The sequence below is a fragment of the Phyllostomus discolor genome, chromosome 9 (assembly GCF_004126475.2).
Source record: "Phyllostomus discolor isolate MPI-MPIP mPhyDis1 chromosome 9, mPhyDis1.pri.v3, whole genome shotgun sequence".
NCBI lineage: Eukaryota > Metazoa > Chordata > Mammalia > Chiroptera > Phyllostomidae > Phyllostomus > Phyllostomus discolor.
Genome location: NC_040911.2, coordinates 30,849,270 through 30,874,730, shown reverse-complemented (window position 1 = coordinate 30,874,730; position 25,461 = coordinate 30,849,270). Strand labels below are relative to the sequence as shown.

Here is a 25,461-nt window from a genome sequence, read left to right as displayed (position 1 = left end):
TTTCTCGCACTTGGGCATACACCAGAATCACCTGGGGGGGCTTGTTAAAAAACACTGCTGGGCCCCACTTCCAGTTTCTGATTCAGGGGTCTGGAGTGTGGCCCAAGATCTGCATTTCTACCAAGTTCCCATACGATAATGATGATGTGGGGTTGGGACCACATGTGGAAAACTATTGCTTTATACAATAGTCTTTCTAAGATCTGATGAGCCACCAACAGTGCCTAGGGATCAAACTGCTGACAACTATTCCCTCACCACTAAAATTTGGCGTTATTAAAAGCATGTGGTCTAGAGTTAGGCTGCTAATGGTCAAATACCAGCTCAGCTCTGTACCTGTTTTCTCAACTGTAAACTGGGAAGAATAGCTGTACCTACCTTTTAGGTCGTGGTGATTAGTTAGCTAAGATCAAATATGTTAAGTGCTGAGAATAATGCTTACCACATTCCAAACCTCTATAGACCTTGTCTGATTTTATTTTGAAAGTCTATGGCAGCTAAACCCAGTATGACTCATATCTTTGTTATCACCCAGTCACAAAAATGATAGAATACTGTTTCCTTGTTTTTTTTCACTTCATGATAAACCTGCTCAACAAAAGGAAGCATTTGGCAACTGAGGTGGCTGAGGCACTATCTTTAATCACAGCAGCAACATATAGTAATTGTAGTAAAGGGTAAATTACTTAAGATCAATATCTACACATTTGATATTATTCTACATTTCTTCTTCAATATTTGTGTTAATGCCATTGTCAAAATAAATAAATGTGTGTGTGTGTGGTATAACAATTTTTAACAACAAAACCGTCAAACCTTTTTTGATGAAATGGATGATTAAATGACTCTGGATAGTGAAGACTTGTTTTAATGAGATTAGAAAGTTGCTCTACTGATGGTCTCGGAGAGACTGTAGTGTTTTCTGGCCTGAAAAATTTTAACAGTTCCATTTCTGGTGGCTCCTAAGAATAGAAAAAAACATAAGACAATTAAAAACACTACCTTGTTATAATAAAGAATAATGTATACAAACAAAAAAAGTTAAGAATCAATAAAATACAGCATGAAAAATACTATTTTTGCTATTATTTAAACAAACGGTTGGAATCATTTACAATATAATCTAGGATAAAGAAACTAAGATCTGGCCCTGGCCTGGTGGCTCAGTTCTTTGGAGCATCATCCCATGCACCAAAATGGCTGCAGGTTCAATTCCTGGTCAGGGCACTTATCTAGGTTCCAGGTTTAATCCCCAGCCAGGGCGCATATGGGAGGCAACCAATCAATGTTTCTCTCTCACGCTGATGTTTTTTCTCTCTGTCTCTCTCCCTCCCCCTCTCTCTAAAATCAATTAACATATATTGTTGGGTAAAGATTAAAATAAACAAATAAATAGAAACTATGATCTGAAATCATTCATTCATTCCCTATATATCATGTGCTAGAGGAGTTAAGCAAGAATTCCAGCAAGTTCACATTATTAGCTCTACAATCTTATGTAAGTTATTTAATATGTTAAGATAATTTCCTCATATGTAAACAGGGGTTCTTAATAATCCTCTTTCTCCTTCTCTTCCCCTGTCTATAAAAATAAATTAATTAAATCTTTAAAAAATAGTTGAAATACAATTGCCTTAAAATTTTATTTCAAAAATATATTACTGTGTTTTATAGGTTATAGTGCTTCAACTATTAACTAAAGGGTTAATATGCATGTCAAAGTATTAACACTGATGGTGTCAGGCACACTGTATACGTTTCAATAAATATCATTATCATTTAAAATCATCCTGAAAATACAGAATAACATCCCATTTCTACTACTTTTTTCCCTTGGTTATTTTTTCTCCATTTTCATTCACCTTCCAGGAAAATTTTGATTTTTAATTTCCTGCTGGTCAATCTGGATTCTGATCTACACCAGGGATTGGCAAACTACAGCCCATTAGTCAAATCCAGCTTGCCTCTTGTTTTTGCAAAGAACTTTTCATTGAAACATATCAACAGCCTATCTGTTTGCTTTTGTTGCTTTTGGGCCTCAACAACACAGATGAGTAATTATGATAAAAACCTTTATTACCTGACTTTTTTCCCCCAGAAAAAGCTTGCTGATCCCTAATCTATACAGTTGCAAAATCAAGAACTAAATATGTTTTTTCCATATAAGTCAGAAAAAAAGTGACTAGAGGTCCATGACTGGGAGAGAGGAGTATACTTCTGGGGAGCTGGTTATATTTTATTTCTTAAACTGGGTCCTAAATATATTGGAGTGCTCTTCAATTTGTAAAATTCAATGCGCTAGTCACTTTGTCTATTTATGTTATACTTTATCAAAAAGTTCAAAACATATATTATTGTTTAATGTATTATAGTAATCAAAGAAAATAATATATTGTTTGAGACTTTAAAAATTATACTGAATAAATTCCCATATAACACCTATCAGGAGAAAAACAAGTAAACAATGCTACAAAAGGAGACTAAAAACTGGAAGCTAATTCACTGACAGGATATTCTCAGTTTCTCTCTCTCCCAGGTGAAGAGCAGCTTAAGAGTAGCGAGGAGTATATTCACAATCCATGCTACAGAATTTGTACCAGTAGTTTCATAAGGATTTGATTTTACTTTATGACAGTTCAGTCCCAAGAAAGGAAGCTGTAAAGTACTATTATCTTTGTTTTATAAGTGTGTAGGTAAGCTAAAGTTCATCAAGCTATGCAAGCAATTTGCATAAGGCCATCAATCTGAAATTCTTTAGACTTCAAATCTATTACTCACAATATAATAAAACCACCATATCGCCCAAGCTTAGTTATATAAAGAAACTATAAAAAACTTCAAAGATAAAATACAAAGAAACTCAAGAAGTTACATACATAGTATATAAAATGGGAATATAACAAGGTTAGATTTTATACCAATCACTTTGTTTCATTTTCTAAGTGCCAATCTTGCCACTATTTGAGATGTTCTAAATTATCAAAAGTTTATGGCATTTACAACTAAAACTCAGGATTTGTATCAAAAAGAAAAAAATTATTTTCTTAAAATGAGAAATAGATATGGGACTAAATATGATATATTCATTAAACCTAATGGAAAATTACCATTAGTAACTATCAAAATAAAAACTGATTCAAATTATAGAATCACCAATGGAAGCTAAAACTAGTGGACCTAAGTAAGCTGGAGGACAAATCAGATATTTATGTAGTCTCAGGTTATCGCTCCACAAATTCTTTATTATTACAAAAGGAAAAACAATAACTTTATTGTAGAGAAACACAGCAAACAATATTTTAATCAACTGAACCATCACTGATAATGGGATAAATTAATATCATGTGCTTTGTGATATAATACACTGACAAAGTGATAACATCACTTATGCAGTATTTCTACCATAAAAATCCATAATCTTAATCATGATGAAGCACAAGAAAAATACAAAGGTATTATTATACATTAAAATAACTGACCCATGGTCTTAAAAAAATGTGAAAGACATAACTGTCAAAGACTCGAGAAATTATTCCAGATTAAAGGAGACTGAAGAAACATGACAACTAAATACAGTGCGTGATCCTGAAGTGGATGCCGGTTAGGAAAAAACAAACAGCTATAAAAATATTATTGAGAACTTTGGTGACATTTGAGTATGGACTATACATTAAGAGTATTGCATCAATGTTAAACTTCCTGATTTCAATCATGGTCTTTGTGCTTATGTGTAAGAGATTATCTTTGTTCTTAGGAATACTTGAGGGACAGGATGTCTGTATTCTTCTTGGAAGTAATTACTTGAATTTGATCAAGAAAATAAATTAATATGTATGTATATAGAGAATGATAAAGCAAATAAGGGAAAACACTAACTATCTGATAACCTGAGTGAAAGGTATAGAGTCCTTTCTACTATTCTTGCAGTTTTTCTGTGTTATTTCAAAATAAAAGTAGTCAAAAATAAAGGGGAGAAAAGCTTGAAAATAAATATCTATTATTTATAAATACAACATAAAGTAACTATTTGAATTACTGGACTGAATGTGCTTAAATTTTGTTCGCAGTACTATGAGAACTTTTTGGAAAGAGTAAACAGTATTTCAGGAAAAAAGAAAACATGTTAGACACCATGGCCAGCTGCTGCACAACTCCAGAGGCCGTCCCTCACACTGTATGGTGTGCCCCCTGGAGTTGTGCAATGGTCTGGGCCTGCTACAACAAATAAGAAAATATAGAGAATGCTGCCCTCTCAAACTAACCAATTCTTTATATAATATGAATTCTAGATTCAATAAGAGTATATTTTAGGAAACCGCAAGATCATAACAACTGCATCTTAATACTCTTTTAAGTGCTAACAAATTTTAAAAGCAATTTATGTTCATTTATTACTTTAATCAGTCTTATGTCGTCAACCCCAACTTAAATCCCAATATAAAAGTTTGTGCAAACCAGTCCTCACCAACAATATAAAACCAGCCAAACAAAACCCTCCATAAGTTTACAGGAAAGCCCCAAAGCAAACTGTTATTACCTGTTTCTGAGGATATGAAAAGGCTTCTTTTCCTACAGTGTGAAGAATAACATGATGCTGACCTTCCAAAATAAGCTGCTTACTGTCTTCCACTACGTAAGCCTAAGATACAAAGCACAAAAATGTTACCCTGCTTAGCAGTAACCTCAGAAGCAACCAACAAACACTCTCCCGGCCACTGTGGAGTTGCATGAAGGTAGAGGCTGAAGGTTGGGTGCATTCAACATTTGGTTCCACCAGTAACCCACTGCTATGACCAAGGAGGCATTGCTGCTAGAGGTGTAATGGACATTAATGCTGCTTTATAAGAGGTGCTAAAGACCACCCTCATCCACAATGACTCAGCATGAGAACTCGTGAAGCTGCCGGAGCCATAGGCAAGTGTCATGCCTATCTGTGTGTGCTTGCATCCAACTGTTATGAGCTATATATGTCATGTTGGCAGAAGCCCTTCGTGCTGAACACCAACCAAATCAATCCAATTACAGATGATGACAATAAGAAACTAGGAGAATGGATTGGCCAATGTAAAACTGACAGAGAGGCAAAGCCCCATAATGTGGTTGGTTGCAGTTATGTGGTGGTTAAGGACTACGGCAAAGAGTCTCAAGCCAAGGATGTCATCAAGGAGTACTTCAAATGCAAGAAATGAACAAATAAACTTGGCTTTTGTTTCTAAAAGAAAGAAAAGAAAAGTAACCAATGCAGTATTTGAGGAAAGGTAAAAATATTATGGCTAATATCTATCAATTACCAACACTCATGGTTGTGTCAGCATTACTACTTTTATTTATTCACTGAATCTATAAAGTATGTGTAAAATCTGTTTTGCATCAATATAAGTGCTGGCTTGGGTATTTCAGAGATACATCTTGAATTCTTTTCCAATTTTCTCTAGAGCTCTTAAGAAACTAGTCCAAAAAAAACAACCAATGTCATAACAACAAGCTTTTTTCTTTACTGGAATGCCAACACAAAGGCAAAAGGCTTCATATATTCTTGCTTTTGAAACTCCCCAGGGTTTAATCACATAGTAGAGTAAAATCAGTGAGTACAAACATAAAAATATAAATGGAAATGTCACACCGTTAGAGATCTTAAATGTAAGTGCATATGCTTTTAAAAGAGGCTTTTCCCCCTATGTAGTATACTGATTTCATCTGCATCAAAATACTTGTTCCAGCATATTAACTCTTCTCCCACTTGAATTGTTTCTGTCCCAGAAAAAATATAATCTGTAAATGGCTAATACATTATTATTATCACATTATGCAAACACAAAGGCTTAATTTTTTTTTGACAAATGCAACTTTTTTACTATTAGATTCAACAGAAAAATCACTCTGCCAAATGCTACAAAAGTTTCTAAATGTTTATTTTCAATTTCTGTACTTGGAGTAGTACTGCACAAAGGCATAGGACATCCCAGGATCTGCTCAGAATCTTTCCATGCATGACCCAGAAATGCAGGAGGAGTTAATCACGTGATGGGGTGACCTTTAATCAAGTCAAGAGAGGATGACAGCTGATAGACAAGGTCTTCAAACATGTTATACTTCTTTTCCGATCGTCTAATGGGACTGAGTAAAAATGACCCACAGACATGGCCTAATTCTGAAATGTATTCTCCTCCCTGCGCAAAGGCTTAACTTTTTAAAACAAACCTTTATTTTTAGTTAACATTGGTTAGGAGTTGTAATATACCCCATTTTCCATTTTTTTTCCACAAAAAGTTGCCCAAGCTCTGAAGTATTCTCCTGAATCACATTTTATTCGAGTCCTATGCTCCCTGTGTATCCCATTCCACAACTTACATGAATCTTTAAGTTTTTTTAATTCAATAGTCATTTTTGCATAATCCAGTGCCCTCATTAAAGAAAACCTACCACTTTTTCCTATGAGGAAGTAATAAACATATCAGGTACCAGCCACTACCAAACTTTGTATCTCATTCTTTAATCTATGTAAACTTCCATTTTCTATAGCCAAGGAGCATCACAATCTTCCATAGGTTTCTTCTTCATGTGATCAGCAATACTAGTAGAGGGCTTTTATTCACGGCCATTTTTTAAAAAGGTAACACTTTTCTCCCCAACCAAGGTTACTATGGATTTAACACTGAGTACAGACTACAAAGCATACGTTACTCAAAATGCTGTCTCAGAAATATCATAAACTGTTACATGGTAGAAATCTGTGGAATGACAGCCACCAAAGCCAAGGGTCTATTGTAGGTTCATTTAATGATGCGTAGTTGGTTTACATTAGGGGTAGTACTGCTGAGACTGAAAATAGGATTCTTTCGATTCTAACCTTCAAGAACATTTGATTTCAAGCTAATAATGTGTACCTAATACTGTTAATATTAACACCTTCTAATAATCACCAAAAGTACTGATTTACTTAAAAGTAGATTGAAACATGAAAAGAAACACTCATGCCTACTTAGTTTCAAAAATGTTTACTAGACATGTGTGATTTAGTAAAAAGAACACTCTAGAACATCTAAATCTGTTTAAAATACCTGTAGTGATCATCTACTATGGTCATACCTTTATGTGAGCTCTTTTATCAAACACCACGAAATCAAACCTTTTATCAAACAACACAAAATCAAACCTCACACAGTTCAGGTGAATACCACTTACTGGTCAGGATCCTTCATTTCACTGTAGAACCATTACATATGCATACATATGCCAAATTGTGATCCAAAATGGCAGCGGATTAGGTGGATATTATACTCACCTCCTCCCAAAACTAAACTGTAATTACAACTAAAATACAGAACAATCAACCTGAATAATTAACTGAAGACTGGTTGAACAGAAGCCTTACAATCAAGGATTTATAGAAAGAGCCACATCAAGACTGATAGAAATGGTGGAGATGCAAAAAGGGCTGGCCCTGCTCCCGTGGGCTGCGGCAGAGATTTCAGAAGGGTATCTCAGCGGCAAAGGTTCCCCCTGAGGAGGTGGAGTTAAGACTCCATGCTGGGTTACCCAGCTCAGAGAAACAGAGTTGGGAAGAGGCACCCACATAACATCTGGATGAAAATCAGTGGGGATTCTGTCTGCCAGGGAGACATGAGTCTACTAGCAAAAGTACCCTCCTATATGGCCTACACACAAAATCTCATCTGCAGCCACACATCTAGGTTCTGGGGGAGGGAAGGTGTAAGGGAATGAAGTTGTGTGAGGAAAGGCTGGGGTTTGCAGCTCTAGGGAGAGAGCTGATGGGACAGCCACCAGGACCCCTGTGCTGAGTCACTCTCTGCACCACAGAGGCCATCTTCCTTAGGTGGAGCACTCCCATCCTTACGGCATCACTCTGGGGGACCGCAACAGCTCCCACCCTTTGGACTCCTTGTCACATCCTGCAGGATTCATACCCTGCTAAGGATTCAGCTGTCTGTGTTGGGGTATATAAATCTGGGCACACTCAGGGGCTGTCAACAGCTAAGAGAGGTGGCTTTGGAGCAAGGGTCATTCCACCCACTTCCCCATGAACCTGACTAGTGCATATCCTCCTAACGAAGATCTGTTAACCCTACCCCCAAGGCTCCAGATAGCCCAACCCTCTCTGCTGGTGGCCCCATCCTGCCAAGGACAGGGCAGAATCTCAGTCATACTGAGTTGTGTGGCTCTGGGGTGGGGACAACTCCTTCCACCTTCCCCCAAGCCTGACTGGCGCCTCCCCCTACTGGGAAATCCATAAGTGCCACCCCACAATATGCAGTGGCACCATCCTGCTGAGATCAGTATCCTGATATAATCTTAAGTAGACTGGGTTATGTGGCTCTAGGGCAGGGACACAAGGTCCATTCCAGGAGCACCAAGATCAAGTGATTAAGAAGACTATACCACTGGGTTCTACAGGGTACCTACTATATAAGGCCATGTTTCCAAAACTGGGAGTCATAACAGACTGACTTAATACACAGAAACAAACACAAAGGGGCAGTCAAAATGGGGAGACAAAGAAAATGCCCCAAATGAAAGAACAGAAGAAATATCTAGAAAAAGAAGTAAATACATGGAAGCAAGCAACTTACCAGATATAAATGTCAAACCAATGGTTATAAAGATGCTCAAGGAACTTAGAACTTTAACAAAGAGATAGCTAGCACAAAAAGGACACAGAAACTATAAAAAAGAACCAGTCAGAAATAAAGAATACAATACAGTGGTACTTCGGTACTCATCGTTAATTCATTCTAGAACTCGTGATGAGTGCTGAAACCAACGAGTAGCGAATGGAATGAGCGATGAAGCATTTTCTCTTGCAGGGAGTGTCATGATTCATACAAGTTCTAGCAAGTATGACAAGTCCCAAGCAAGCACTGACTGCTGAAACATTTTTGAATCATCAAAATGTGACAAGTGCAGGGTTTGATAGTTCTGAAGCCAATGAGTACTCAAGTGTAACTGTATCTGAAATAAATACACTAGAATGAATAAACAGTAGGCTGGATGAAATAGAGGATCCACCAGTGCTGTGGAAGACAAGGTAGCCAAAAATCAAACAGAGAACCCACCCCCTTACCCCAAAAAGTTAAAAAAAAAAATGAGGATAGTATAAGGAACCTTTAGGACAACAATGAAGCATAACAACATCTGCATCATAGGGGTATCAGAAGGAGAGAGAAAGCAAGGGATCAAGAAACTATTTGAAAAAATAATGACAGGAAATTCCCTAACCTAGTAAAACAAAAAGTCACAAAAGTTCAGGAATGGCAGAGTCCCAAGCTATACTACAAGGCCATAGTAATTAAAATAGCATGGTACTGGCATAAAAACAAACATACAGATCAATGGAACAGGACAGAGAGCCCAGAAATAAACCCACACCTTTATGGTTAATTAATATTTGACAAGGAGGCAATAAAATACAATGGGATAAAGACAGTCTATTCAATAAATGGTGTTTGGAAAATTGGACTAATGTGTGCAAAAATAATAATAAACCAGATTACCTTCTTACACCATACACAAGAATAAATTCAAAATCTATTAAAGACTTAAATGTAAAACTCAAAACCATAAACATCCCAGAAGAAAGCATAAGCAGTGAACTCTTACACATTTCTTGTAGCAATACTTTTCTGCTTTGTTTTCTCAGGTAAGGGAAAGTAAAGAAAAAATACACAAATGGGACTACGTCAAACTAAAAAGTTTTTGCAAAGCAAAAGAAACCATCAACCAAATGGAAAAAACAACCCAATGAATGGAAGAACATATTCACCAATTATACATCTGATAAGGGTTAATATCCAAAATCGATAAAGAACTTTGTATAAGTTGTATACACCAACACACACACACACACACACACACACACACCCTAAACAATTCAACTCAAAAAATGGGCAAAGGACCTGGACAGGCACTTCAGGTCCTTCAGGCAAAGGACCTGAATAGGCACTTCAGTCCTCCAAAGAGGACACAGATGGCCAAAAGACATATGAAAAGATGCTTAACATTACTATAATCGGAGAAATTCAAACTAAAACCCCCATGAGGTATCACCTCATACCTGACAGAATGGCCATCATCAATAAATCAACAAACAACAAGCGCTGGTGAGGTTGTGGAGAAAAGGGAAACCTAGTGCACTGTTGGTGGGAATGCAGACTGGTGCAGACACTGCGGAAAACAGTATGGAGTTACCTCAAAAAATTAAAAATGGAACTGCCTTATCACCCAGCAATTACACTTCTGGGAATATATCTGAAGTAGCCCCAACCACTGACGTGAAAGAATATATGTACCGCTATGTTCATTGTAGCATTATTTGCAATAGCCAAGACTTGGAAGTAGCTCAAGTACCCATTCATAGGTAAATGGAAAAAAAGCTGTGGTACATTTATTCACCCAATGAAATATGACTAGGCTGTAAAAAAGAAGGAAATCTTACCTTTTGCAACACCATGGATGTACCTGGAGAGTATTATGCTAAGTGAAATAAGCCAGTCAGAGAAAGACAAATAGCATATGATTTCACTTACATGTGCAATCTAATAAACAAAGAAAATAGGAACAGGCTTACAGATAGAGAAAACAGGCTGACAGACTATTAGAGGGGAGGGGGACTTGGGGACTGAGTGAAAAGGAAAGGGGGTGGGCGGAGGCAGAAGAGGGTGAAGGGGGAGATAAATGGTGGCAAAAGGAGATTTGATTTGGGGTGGAGAACACACAACACAGAGATGATGTATTATAGAATTGTACACCTGAAACCTATATAATTTTATTAGCCAATGTCACCTCAATAAATTCAATAAAAATAAAACATACATACATATACTATATATATAAGATACAAAAGGTTATGCTGTAAAAAGCAAGTCTGCTCTGTATTTATAGTTCAGGTAACTTTAGGGAAGACAAATGCCTAAACAATTTTATTCTGATCTGTCATGTATGAGTTTTATTTGGATATGATTTTCAAAAGAAAATAAAATTTTTGATTAATCTGGAAAACCTTAATACAGAACAACAGTTAGATAATTATCAATTTGGTTGAGATAATACTATTATCTCAATTAATTTGGTTGAGATAATAGTATTGTGGGATGAATTAAACAAGAAAGCCTTTATGTGCTATAAGTACATACAGAAGCATTTACAGATAAAATATTATACCATTTAAAAAAATACACTACAGCATAAAATAAAGGAAGGTAAAAATAAAAGAAAACAAAGGAGACAGGGAAATGGAAAGATGAAAAATGAAGAGCAACAAATGAGTAATGGGTATCAAGAGGTTTATGGTGCTACTTTTCCTTTTTTTCAGTTTGAAAATGCCCACAATAAAAAGTTTAATAATAATACTGGCTTTCATGAAGCTTATCATGTCTACAGTATTCTCAACACCATTTATAACTAATAACAGAGATGAAAGTGATCTAATTTGAATGAGTTCTTCCTTTATGCAAAAAAGTCATTATAGAAATGTTAAACTATAGAACAACTTCAACACTGAAACTGGAACATTTAAAAAGGAAAACATAAAGAGCAGGTTATGGTTGTTCTTCACTTAAGAATCAAATATCTATAAGCAAAGTTTCCTGAAATAATATAACACATACCTTCCATAATATGACCACGTTCAAATCCACCTCACTGCACTTCTGAATTAATCTCACAGCATCCTCTATTGACTGTTTTTCTGTATGCACTGACGGTTGGGCTTGCGATTTCCTTAGTTCAGAGGATAAACTTCGGTAAAAGAAATCTGCACATGGACTTGCTGAACTTATTATCTGTAAAAAGAAAAACCACTTGTCTACATAATTGTTTTCCATTAAATACATGCTGCCAAATTTATATTTCTCTAACTTACACAAAGGCTTACTCAATAATTTCTTGTCAGTTTGTTGAATATAGGGAGGCCACATTAAGACTTGAACACCTAAAATATCTCGTACAAATTACAGTAAATCTCACTTCCGGCAAGATGGAGGAATAGGTGGATGCACCGTGCCTCCTCGCACAACCAAGATTAGAAAACCAATAATTTACAACAATAATTTACTATCAGAATAACACCCAGATCCGGCAGAGGATTTATCTGAATGGAAGTCGGGCAGCCAAGAAGTTGAAGTAGACGCGTCCATCCGGACTGGTAGGAGAAGACGAGCCGGCGGGCGTGGGGCTGGCTCGGGTCGGCGGCACGCGGAGGTCGGGGGAAGGTTTGGCGTGAAATCGGCGCAAAAGCCATCCAGCACGCAAGAAGGCAGCGGTGATCCCTGAGTACGCAAGATGCGGCTGGCAGACCCAGAGGGGTAGCGATTGTGGACCAGGGCAGAACTTGTGGCCCAGAAGCCCAGACAAGGGTCTGAGTCCAGGGGAACGGAACTACCGCCATTGTTTTCTCCCGCCCCGCCCCCACATATAACGTCACAATCTAGCGACTGGGGTGCCCAGCCCTGGTGAGCACCTAAGGCTCTGCCCCCCACCGTATCAAGAGCAACTAGACCGGAAAAAAAAAAAAAAGGAGAGACAGGGGGAAAAAACAAAAAACAAAAACGATGTTTTCAACAGAGCAGATCAGTCCCCCAGGACTCATCCTTTTGAGCGACCAAGAACTAGCCAATCTATCAGATGCGCAGTTCAAAACACTGGTGATCAGAAAGCTCACGGAACTGGTTGATTTTGGACGAAATTTAGATGAAAGAATGCAGATTACCATAAAACAGATGCAGGAAGACACGCGGAGGAGAGCCAATAGTGAAAGGAAGGAATATGAGTCTCAAAACAATACAGTGGACCAGAAGGAAGATAGAATCAACCAAGCAGGAAAGCATGATGAAATAAGAATTCAAAAAATTGAGGAAAAGATTAAGAGCATCCAAGATACCTTTAAACGTTCCAATATCCGAATTATAGGGGTACCAGAATCGGAAGGGGAAAAGCAACAGATTGAGCACATATTTGAACAAATAATAAAGGAGAACTTCCCCAATCTGGCAAAGGGAACAGTCTTCCAAGAAATCCAAGAAGCTCAGAGAGCCCCAAAGAAGTTGGACCCAAGAAGAAACACACCAAGGCACATCATAATTACATTAGCCAAGGTAAAAACGAAGGAGAGAATCCTAGAAGCAGCAAGAGGTAAGGGGACAGTTACCTACAAAGGAGTTCCCATCAGACTGTCAGCTGATTTCTCCAAAGAGACCTTACAGGCAAGAAGGGGCTGGAAAGAAATATTCCAAGTCATGAAAGACAAGGACCTACAACCCAGATTGCTCTATCCAGCAAAGCTTTCATTTAGAATGGAAGGGCAGATAAAGTGCTTCTCAGACAAGGTCAAGTTAAAGGAGTTCATCATCACCAAGCCCTTATTTTATGAAATGCTAAAGGGACTTATCTAAGAAAAGAAGATAAAGAAAAAACATGTATAGTAAAAGGACAGCAAACTCACAAATATTAACAACCACACCTAAAGCAAAACCAAAAGTAACTAAGTAAACAATTAGAACAGGAACAGAACCACAGAAATGGAGGGCACATGGAGGGTTAGCAGCAGGGGGGTGGGAGGAGGAGAGAGGGGGAAAAGGTATAGAGAATAAGTAGCATAGAATGTAGGTTGAAAATAGATAGGGGGAGGGCAAGAATAGTACGGGAAAAGTAGAAGCTAAAGAACTCATAAGTATGACACATGGACATGAACTAAAGGGGGAAATGTGGGTGGGAGGGGGGTACAGGGTGGAGGGGAGAGAAGGGGGGAAATGGGACAACTGTAATAGCATAATCAATAAAATATATTAAAAAACAAAAACAAAAAAAAAAAATTACAGTAAATCTTAAAGATGTTACTTTAAAAATCTACAATGCTGTGATATTAAGGTCTGACCTTTCAAGCATCCAGGGAGGATGAATGGGTAGCTCTAAGAAAATGAATAAAAAGATAAACTGTACAAAAGTATTTTTTAATTATTAAAATAACAGAAGTATTTCTCATTCAAATACTTAGAACACTAGGGCAATATCCAATCAAGCAGACTGCATATAGTATCACTGGTATTAATTTGGCTTTTATACTTGAAGGGAGAAAATATGAGAAAAGAATTTTAAATTATAAAAAGAAAATACGATGTTTCACTTAACTAAGGGAATATTGTATTTCATTATAAATTCTCTTATGATTTCCTGAATTATATGCTACATTATACAGATGTTACGCTTTGAGTTAATTATTAATAAATTTATACATTTGCCTCATTAGGAGTAATTTTTCCCCTACAGTTTTCTCATTTATCTGTATTACTTGTAAGTTTTATTTACTCAAGCAGATTCATCAAAAGGGAAAAACGCCTTTGTTTCTGTCTTCAATTCTCCTATACAAAAGTATTTAGCAACAAATACAGTAAAAATTACAACCTGAATATAATTTAAGGGTCTTGATGATGTTTCTAGTGATGTCAAATTTAGAAATGAAAAGAACAAAACAAACTAATGTAATCCTGAAAGCTAAATTCAAATGTTCAGGAAGGGCAGTATCTATAAAAGTCATACTTGTTTTGGAATTACTGGACTTTTGGTGCTATGAGCTATTTCTGAATAGCTGCTTCTCCAAATATTAAAAGACAGTCACAAAGTGTAAGTAGATGAAGGCAAATGATAATTAGGAATACAAAAGTATAAGGATGTTTGAAATTATTGAGAAAAAGAACAAAAGGAAGAAATAATAACATTAATAGGGCATAACTACATGGAATTTTATACCCTTGGTCCAGTTTTTTACTTAGCAGGTTCCCAGATCACCTCTTCAGATTATCTGCAGGGCTGGTAGAAAATGCAAATTCCCATACTCCACTCAAGATGTAATGAATCAGAGGTTTTGAACATTTTTGAAAGTTTGAAAACAATTGCTCTAGGAAATTCTTATAAATAATGAGGTTGAGAGTATCACTGCCCTAGACAGTAATACATTTAAAATCACAAAAAAACTTATTACTTGGGTCTCAAAACCATATAACATACCAAAATTCAAAGGACTAGCATCTGTATGTTCCACTGTGACCACTTTCTCTGACAGTTTACATCATATGTTTCTTTTTTTAATCCCAAGAATTATACTTATTTCATGTGATCAAAAGGAAGTTAATTTTAACTAATTAAAATGGTATAAATCTATTTTTTAAAATGCTTTTACTTATTTTTCAAGAGAGGGGAAGGAAGGGAGAACCAGAGAGAGAGAAACATCAACGTGTGGTTTCTTCTTGTTCACCCCCTACAAGGGGACCTGGCCCACAACCCAGGCACGTGTCCTGACTGGAAATCAAATTGGTAATCCTTTGGTTTGCAGGCCAGCACTCAACCCACTGAGACACACCAGCCAGGGCAAAATGGTACAAATCTATATAGCATTTCTGCTCTGTTTTCGGGCATGAAGTCAAGTGTCAAAACCCAACCAAGTTCATCCACCAAATAATCTGGGGATTACTAAAGCAATAGTTTTGCCAAAATAAGCAAATATACCACAACTGACTTTTAAAATCAAATGCTACTGTGCATATTTGCATACCTGTTCATTTCCAAAGATGATATCTGCAAAGGTGTATTTTTCTGATGACTGTGTAGCAACTAAAAAAAAAAAAGGGGGCGGGGGGAGAATAAACTAATCATATCACTGGCATGAAATATAAAATGACCATTCAGAAATGTTAAAATAAAATAAATTTACCTTCTTTTTCCTTACATCGTATTGCCTTGAAGCAAAACTTTCCCTTTTCCCTACTGCCAAGTTTGGCATCTAGAAAGAAAAGAGAAAATTTCAAAAACCTTTCTTAGCTTATAACATGATAAAAGCAACTAACTCGTTATTCAGAATTCCTCAAGCTGGAAAATAATGCATAATTATTTATAATATTTATTTCATTTCATATTTATTTCATTAAATGTTTAATGAAAAACATCTTTGCTTTCATCTCAATGAAGTAAATCTAACTCTGCTCTTAAAAAGGATAAAACTAAATGTTCTTGAAACACATGTTCATGTGTCTGTGTATGCGTGTGTACCTATCGATCTGACAGTACAAACAGGAAGTGTGAAATATAAGAACTTGGAGGCCAAGTCTCACCACTCTATCATTTCTTCATTTCTTTTCAGTATTTCTTCATTTTATGCATGATTTATACCAGTACTGTTCTATGCATATACTTTGCTATGATGTATCTTTCCACCATTGTAAACACCTCTAAAATGCTAATATATTTTAATGACCACACAATAGTCTTAATCACAGCTAAATTTACATTAAAGCCACACTAAATTTTGCCCTAATAAGCACAATCTTGCAAATAAACTGCTTTGACTATATGGATTTTCCCATATTGTAAGTTAATTCCTTTGGATAAATTCCAAAAATAAGAATAACCATGAGGCTAAGGGTTTAAACATCTTTATATCTTTTGAATATGTTATCATACAATACTTTTCCAGAAAGAGCAAATATCCTTTTCCTAGCTTCACTCTACATTACTAGATAATCTCATTACTGGCAAGATAATAAACTGGTAGAAATATTCTAGAAAATAATTTGTCAATATATATCACAAGTGTGCATATTCTTTTTTTAAATGTTATATAGGTATGGAAATACACAGAAGAGCATATCAGTACAAAGGTATGGTTATTGACAAAAAAAACCAGGTTTTCAATGGCAAAGGAAACAAAAAGAAACACTTCCATTTTTAGTCGATACGTTCCTATACTGTTTAAAATTTTGAAAGGGATCATGTATTCAGGTATCAATTTTACAAATGAATAATAAAAGAAAAAATGCAAATAGGAAGGTGTGGAAGCGAACAAAAAAAATGGAAAAGAATCAATTAAAATAAGTAATTTGATTTATAGTAACATCAACTAATGAAGGCACAACTTAATACTTAATAATGTTAATTATAAGAAAGGCACCCATAATCTTAGATTATGGTACTACTCTGAAAAAAAAAAAAAAAATAAAGCAATGAAGGTATGTCAGAATTTACTACAAAGAGAAAAAGGCACAAACCTTTGTTTTCAGAGAGATTTACAGATTTCTGTAACCTCCAGTGTTTGCTACTACTTGATACTTGTACTATATGGAATTCCTTAACACCTGCTTCACTCTATGAAAAATAAATGAAAGAATCATTGAGGATTTAGGAGTATTAACAGAGTATTCCAATGAAAACAATATTCACACTGGTACCAAAGTCAGTATCGATTAACATAAGATGAAAATTTCATTTTAAAATAAATTAACAATATACATTTCATGAAGTTAAAGTTACTTAAATCCCCTTTTTAATATTCTGAGAGAAGCCAACATTTCATCTAAGAAGTAAGTTTGGCCCTGGCCTGTGTGGCTCAGTTGGTTAATGCATTATCCATAGACCAAAAGATCACAGGTTCGATCCCCGGTCAGAGCACATGCAAAAGGGGACCATTCAATGTTTCTCTCTCCCACTGACATTTCTCTCTTTCACATGGATGTTTTTCTCTCTCCCCCCTCCCCTTTCTCTCTAAAAGCAATAAAAAAATATCCTCAGGCAAGGATTAAAAAAAATTTAAGAAATATGCTTATAATGCATTCCTAGTGGAAAATTTTAAAGCACTAGAAATATTCAGATATTAGATCTATCATGAGTTACTCATGAGTTACTGGAAGTGTTTAACAGATCAAAAATTATTTGTTGTCAATTTTTAATCAAAACTTTACCATCTTTTTTATTTCTTCTGATCTCTCTGAGCTATCCCATTCCCACTGAGTCAAAACAAACAAAAAACTCACAATACAGAATCCCAATACACAGCCAATATACATAAAGTTATTTAGACTGCATAATTTTTTATTCTCCTGAATAAGAGAAAATTTTAAATTAAAATTTCCTTCCTCTTACAAATAATGATTTTTTGGGGGAAAGATCACCAAAGCATTAATGCATTAATCCTAAATATCTTAAAAATAAGTTAATTTTATGTATCTATGAAGCTAAAAACAAAGTACACTGTAGAATTAATAACATTTCAAATAAGTATCTGAACTGAATCAATCTGAAGCTAAGATTCTATTTTAATAAGATCACATTCCCTTCTTGTAAAAAAATTTTTTTTATTTCAAATACATAAACAGGAACGGTAAAATGTTTGAAATACTGTGTTTTTTTCAAGACTTCACTTATTTTATTTTTAGAGAGAGGGGAAGGGAAGGTGAAAGAGTGGGAGAGAAACATCAATGTGTGGTTGCTTCTTGCATACCCCTACTGGGGACCTGGCCCGCAACCCAGGCATGTGCCCTGACTGGGAATTGAACTAACCAGCCTTTGGTTCACAAGCCAGCACTCAATCCACAGAGCCACACCAGCCAGGGCTGAAATACTTTATATAAAGAAAATGGTACTGTCAGAAATGTATGTGAAGGGTTATCAAATTAATACTCAATGTGAAATCCTCACAGAACTTCATAAATTTAATTACACCAAGAGATTCCCAATGATGAGACTAGAAAATACTTTATGAGGTCTCCTCTGGGCTGAATTACTGGCATGTGGGGCCATATATCATATGAATATGTGCCATATTTATTCCACCAGGTCCTTTTTACTTAAAAAGATACTTATAATTACAAAGCTAATACAAAATTAGGATGATTTCACACTCTATTCTACAAAAACACTCATAAGTTCCGAGCTTACACTGTACTGTGAACAAAGAAAAAATCCATCACTAAAACAAAAGAAATACTTCAAACAGAATGCAAAACAACACTGAGTTTTAAACCAACTTACAGTATTGATATTTTCCACATCCACAAAGACTAGCATATTGCCTCCTCTGCCCTCCTCATCCTCAAGAGAATTACTTCTGCAGACAGTGGCTCGTACACTCAAAGATCGGCTGGTACAAATAACTGCTGTATGTCTTAATATTCTGTGACTGTAGAAAAAAAGAATTGCAAATTTAATCTAAAAACCTCTCCCTGTGTTATGATTCTTTAATTCCAAATAAAGCTTTTAAAACCTCATCACTGAGACTTCTGGCAAGATGGAGGAACAGGTGGACGCACCATACCTCCTCGCACAACCAAGATTAGAACAACAATAATTTACAGACAGAATAACACTCAGAACTGACAGAGGATTTATCTGAATGGAAGTTGGGACAGCCAAGAAGTTGAAGTAGACCCATACATCCAGGCTGGTAGGAGAGGACGAGCCGGGCGGGCGCAGGTCGGTGGTGCTCGGAGGTCAGGGAAAATTTGGCGCAAAATCGGCATGACAGCCATCCGGGGCGCAAGAATGCAGCGGTGATCCCTGAGTACTCAAGCTGCGGCTGGCAGACCCAGTGAGGCAGCGATTGTGGACCAGGGCAGAGCTCGCAGCCCAGGATCCCAGAGAAGGGTCTGAGCCCAGGAGAACGGAACTACCACCATTGTTCCCTCCCGTCCCCGCCCCGCCCCCACATATAACATCACAATCTAGTGACTGGGGTGCCCAGCCCCGGTGAACACCTAAGGCTCCGCCCCCCACCGTAACAAGAGCGACCAGGCTGAAAAAAAAAAAAAGAAGGAGAGACAGGGAAAGACATAAGACATGTTTCCAGCAGAACAGATCAGTCCCCCAGGACTCATCCTTTTGAGCGACCAAGAAATAGCCAATCTATCAGATGCGCAGTTCAAAACACTGGTGATCAGAAAGCTCACGGAATTGGTTAATTTGGGGGGCAGATTAGATGAAAGGATGCAGGTTACCATAAAACAGATGCAGGAAGATACACGGAGGAGAGCCAATAATGAAAGGAAGGAATCTGAGTCTCAAAACAATACAGTGGACCAGAAGGAAGATAGAATCAACCAGGTAGAAAAGCATGATGAAATAAGAATTCAAAAAATCGAGGAAAAGCTTAAGAGCATCCAGGACACCTTTAAACGTTCCAACATCCGAATTATAGGGGTACCAGAATGGGAAGGGGAAAAGCAACAAATTGAGCACGTATTTGAACAAATAATAAAGGAGAACTTCCCCAATCTGGCAAAGGGAACAGTCTTCCAAGAAATCCAAGAAGCTCAGAGAGCCCCAAAGAAGCTGGACCCAAGAAGAAACACACCAAGGCACATCATAATTACATTAGCCAAGGTAAAAACGAAGGAGAGAATCCTAGAAGCAGCAAGAGATAAGGGGACAGTAACCTACAAAGGAGTTCCCATCAGACTGTCAGCTGATTTCTCCAAAGAGACCTTACAGGCAAGAAGGGGCTGGAAAGAAATATTCCAAGTCATGAAAGACAAGGACCTACATCCCAGATTGCTCTATCCAGCAAAGCTCTCATTTAGAATGGAAGGGCAGATAAAGTGTTTCTCAGATAAGGTCAAGTTGAAGGAGTTCATCATCACCAAGCCCTTATTTTATGAAATGCTAAAGGGACTTATCTAAGAAAAGAAGATAAAGAAAAGACATGTATAGTAAAAGGACAGCAAACTCACAATTATTAACAACCACACCTAAAGCAAAACCAAAAGAAACTAAGTAAACAACTCGAACAGGAACAGAACCACAGAAATGGAGGGCACATGGAGGGCTAGCAGCAGGGGGGTGGGAGGAGGAGAGAAGGGGGAAAGGTATAGAGAATAAGTAGCCTAGAATGTAGGTTGAAAATAGATAGGGGGAGGGCAAGAATAGTACGGGAAATGTAGAAGCTAAAGAACTCACAAGTATAACACATGGACGTGAACTAAAGGGGGGGGGGAACATAGGTGGGAGAGGGGGTACAGGGTGGAGGGGAGAGAAGGGGGGAAATGGGACAACTGTAATAGCATAATCAATAAAATATATTAAAAAAAAAACAAAATAAACTCATCACTGTCAGGACCAAAAAAACAAACAAAAAGAATACAATAAAGTAAAATTATCTAGTTGGCTTAAGTTCAATTTCTTCTTCTCAATTTGGAAGGATACTATTAGTCTCCCTGATTCTAGGCACTTTCCCCTGCTCATCAAACTCACCTGTATAGCACATGAAAATAATCATGTAGTAATGTCCTGATAATGTCACTTCTCTGACAGTGTTTTCAAAGTAACTGAACATCTACTAAGTAAACTCCAAACTTTCACCTGGCATTCAAGACCCTCCACAATAAAGTTTTACATATCAAGGTTCATTCCCCTTTACTTCCTTTATGTATGTTTTACACTGTGGCCAAATTAGCTCATTCAGGTTGGAAATCTTGTGAATCTTCATTCATATATACAGCTTCATGAAGACCTACTATTCTCTTGCCTATTCCCCTTGATATGCAAATTCTGAAATCTTTACTTTCCTTGGAAGCTCATTTCACCTCTACTACATTCTAAACAGTCTTTTCCTACTTGTCTTGGCCAGAGCACTCTCTATCATCTTGAGGAAAATTAGCACTTACTGAGGATGTAAAATGTACTTAACGCTTACAAATACTACTTCATTTCTCTAAAAACACAGTATAATTACTTCTAGTTAATTTTGTAAAAATGACAAGGGCATTATCACTTAACTAAAATATTCTGCTACATAATATAATAGCCTACAGTCCTTGTGAGAGCCAGTTAGGTTTGATTTCTTCACTGATCCCCATGATAACACCACTCTACTCATCTGTTCAGCAAATACATGTACATTTTTTTCATACATTTCCGTGGGGCAGAGAGGGTCAGGGGCAAGGGCATCAGTATAGAAAGAAAGGTAAAATAATTTTCTCAAAACAGGATAACTGTAGACAGATTATCTTCATATACAAGGTGAATTTCATTATCATGTGGTAATTCTGTCCAGAACAGCTAGTTGTATGAAAGAATCATGAAGTTGATAGATAGAGAAGCCACTAAAAAAGATTATTGTAGCCTTTTTTCACTTCTAGCCTCCTAGAACTTACAGCTAGCTATATTAGGAACAACCTCAAATATAAACATCAGACAAAATTGGAGTAATTTCTTAATGAACAATGAATGACATATTAACAAATACCAACATGTTTATTTTAATTTGTGCACATATATTAAACGTGAAGGTTACATTTTTTAAAAAGTTTTACAATACTCACCGTACTTTAGGCTGCTTTTTAACACCTTCATAGTAAAACAGAAAGTTAATTTCATGGACACCTTCTTCATCAGGCCCACGTAACCACATTGGTAGCTGAACTGAAGTTCCAGGTAGAAGAACAGTGTCAGGAAGGGGAACAGGAATCACCTCTGGGTGACTTCCTGTGCCAATGCCAAAGTCTGTAGAAGAAGCTGATGATGTGAGTGCTGTACACACAGAGGTAGAATCTGTCACAACAGTCTTGTAAGCACTACAGTTCTCAGAAGCTGAGGGACTTAGTGGTGTTAGAATAGCCGTGTTACCACCAAAAGTAAAGAACTCTGGATGTTTACAAACAACCTTCAATCCAGTAAGAGGACATTTGCTGACATTGACAAATTCTACATATGCTTTTCGGATTTCTCCACAGAGGAGCCCTGTAGGAAAATGTATAAAGAACACCTGCATTGGAGGGAAAAAATATTATTATATTGTCTGTTAAAAATTCCAACCCCCTAATGAATGACACTTTAAGATTCTTTACTAACGGTTTGCAAATATTTTTATTAATCCTCTTTGATATTTCCCTGAATGTGGTAATTTACAACTCCATTTAAGAAAAGAGGATGAGACAGAAACCTGTTTCTCAGTCGCAGATTTCAGAGTTATGAATTAAAGGTAAAATGTCAGTAACAAGAGGGTTACTGGCAAAACTTTCCTAACTGTGTGGATTATGGACAAGAGAAGTCACAAGTAATTCAACATGGTTATATGAATAATCATCAGTCAAAAGTTCTTATCAATGTCAACCTGAAAAGTAGCCCAACTATTTATACACCATTAAAATGAAAAAATACACTATAGGTCTTAAAGGGAAGAACACGCATCCATCATTTCATATTCAAAATCTGAAAACCCCAAAAGCTCCAAAGAACCTTAAGCTTCAGTAACTCATATGGAAACAAAAGCTGACTCAATTAATGAGGACTTCTTATAGCCTTTCCCATTTAATGTGATATTCATATGGTTCACAGCTTCTCTGGGATTGCCAGCCATAGCTTCATTAGAACATTTTAGTTCATACTGTTTATCTTTGTATCTCTCCATTTTTAGATGTTGTCAGTGTAGTTCTGACATTTATACTTAAGGATCCTTTAAATGCAAATAACTTACTAGGTGATTTTGTTAGCCCATGTTTCTACTTCTTTAGGATTGGTCCACAATTCCTCATCTGAAATCCTGAGGCCAGATGTGTTTTGGAAGTCGCCTTTTGTCTTAATTGTTAGAAATTATGTGTGTATATTCGTATTTATGCCTACCGTGTTATGTAACTGTTGGGTTTGTTTTGATAAATACATAATGGAGAGATTATTTCACCAGACACTGTAGATGGGTAACTTCTTTTACTACTCCCTTAAACTCTTCAAATTCCATAAAATATTTCTGATATATTAAGAATAGAAATATTCTACAATTTTTTTAAAAATCAGTATTAATGTCTATCACTGTCTATTCAAACATAATAAAAGGTCTCTTAACTAACCACCATCATGACATATTTGAAAGAAGTGAATGATGTTTACAGAATTGAACATTAGTTCACAGGCTTGAAGCTTTCTACTATGTCTGCTTTCCACTCCTTTTTAGGTCCCTGTTTGTTCCCAAACCTATTAACAAAATAAGTATTATGTAAACTGTTTCCATCTACACCTGAAAGTATCATTTTTCTCTGTAGATAAAATCTACACATACATTGTACTGAAGACTATTCAACAATTATCTTTAGATTCCCACTCTGAAGCAACCAAAACCTGGAAATTTAAAATGACTTATTAATGTGGCTGAATAAATGAAAAACAAAAGGGAACTCTTATTGAAAAACCTATACCAACACAAAGAATTCAGAGCAAAAGCCTCTTGACCTAAATCCACTCCCCTCAAAGTAGTGAATAAATGTATATTTGTATGTTTTCAATTAAGGGAAAATATTTAGGATATAGATCTATTGTGGGTTTTTTTTAAATCAACCAAACACCAGTTGTTATTATGTAGAATAAGATGTCCTCTGCTAAAATACCCTCTTCAAGGAAAACTGCATCTGTATCAATTAAATTTTTAAAAAACCACTATGGTACATAAGAAAAAAGTATAGAACTACCAGTATCAAAACCAACATGAATGTAAATTTAATGACTGTTAAGTTAAACAGCATTTAAAATGAAACATCATCTAATTCAACCTTCTCATTTTATAAATGAAGAAAATTCTAAGGTAAGTTAATTAGAGATGGGACTTAGGCAGAAGCCTAAAAGTAAAACTCTATCCATAACAACAGATTATCTGAGAAGCACTGCATTTAAAAACCATTTGTACATTTAATAATCATAACTGGAAAATATTTAATTGATACAATATAATGACAGTTATAACATAGCAAAATCAATAAAAACTGAGTATTTTGCCGTGCTCTACTGGTTGATCTCAACTTTAATCAGAGGACAGAATCTTCCCCTTTGAAAATAAGCTCTAGCAAATTCTTATGTGTATAATTCCAAACAAAATGTGTTATTAGTGACTTCTAAACTAGAAAGGGTGAGTAACCCTAAAATAATATTTGGATCCCAATTCATTTCAATCCATTTTCAGTCTTAGAACTCCTACCTATAGCAATGCAATCCTACGAAAAATCCAATACATTACTGTGGGACTTTGACAAGCTTGGACAATAATGGCACAAGTGTAAGAAAAAGAAAAGACTCTGAGAAGGACTGAGCTTGCTGGATTAAAAAAAAAAAAAAAAAGATGATAAAGCAAGAGTACGGTATTAAAACAGAAAGGAATGAGGGAATAGCACCAAGCAGAATAGTTATCACCCAAAACAAAAATAAAGCTAAACTAAATAGGGTATGAGTACTTTCAGAATATTAGTGTATTAGAAAGAAGGTATAATATATTCAAATTAATGGTAACTGAGACTAGAAACAAACTTTGATCCCTACCCCTTGACATTCAGAAGATTATATTCCCTTGAATTAAAATTAAAAAATAAGCATTAGAAAATAAAGTTGTGTAAGTTGTGACCAGGGAAATCTGTGTAAGTAATTATAAAACTTAGAAGCAACAAAGACTCTCAGATATGACTTTTTATATGTTAAAAACCTAACATAGTGAAAGACACCAAATTAAAGTTAAAATAACTGCAAAACAGGAATCAATAAAAGCTAGCACTGAAGTAAGCCTGTAAGTCTTTTATTTGTCCAACACAACTCTAAATGCAGCATAATCAAGCAAGTGTAAAACATGGGAAGAATATACGCAGCTCAGCAATATCCTACCCTCAATACACACACATCAGCATTTTCATGAGTATGGTACCTATACCACCA

General features: G+C 36.2%; 1 protein-coding gene and 1 pseudogene across 6 annotated transcripts in view; one reads left to right on the top strand and one right to left on the bottom strand.

Moving 5' to 3' along the window:
- The window catches only part of TRAPPC8 (trafficking protein particle complex 8), an 85,416-nt gene that overhangs the window by 3,561 nt on the left and 56,394 nt on the right, over positions 1 to 25,461 (bottom strand). For all 6 annotated transcript variants that reach the window (XM_028523666.2, XM_028523664.2, XM_036009180.1 and 3 more), the window contains 8 exons: positions 22,095 to 22,537; positions 18,811 to 18,958; positions 17,052 to 17,148; positions 15,722 to 15,790; positions 15,563 to 15,621; positions 11,625 to 11,798; positions 4,538 to 4,639; positions 817 to 962 (listed from right to left, as the gene is read on the bottom strand). In XM_028523666.2, coding sequence (XP_028379467.1) covers positions 817 to 962; positions 4,538 to 4,639; positions 11,625 to 11,798; positions 15,563 to 15,621; positions 15,722 to 15,790; positions 17,052 to 17,148; positions 18,811 to 18,958; positions 22,095 to 22,537 — 1,238 coding nt within the window. The remainder of the gene's footprint in view (positions 1 to 816; positions 963 to 4,537; positions 4,640 to 11,624; positions 11,799 to 15,562; positions 15,622 to 15,721; positions 15,791 to 17,051; positions 17,149 to 18,810; positions 18,959 to 22,094; positions 22,538 to 25,461) is intronic.
- LOC114506507 lies at positions 4,728 to 5,214 on the top strand (annotated as a pseudogene).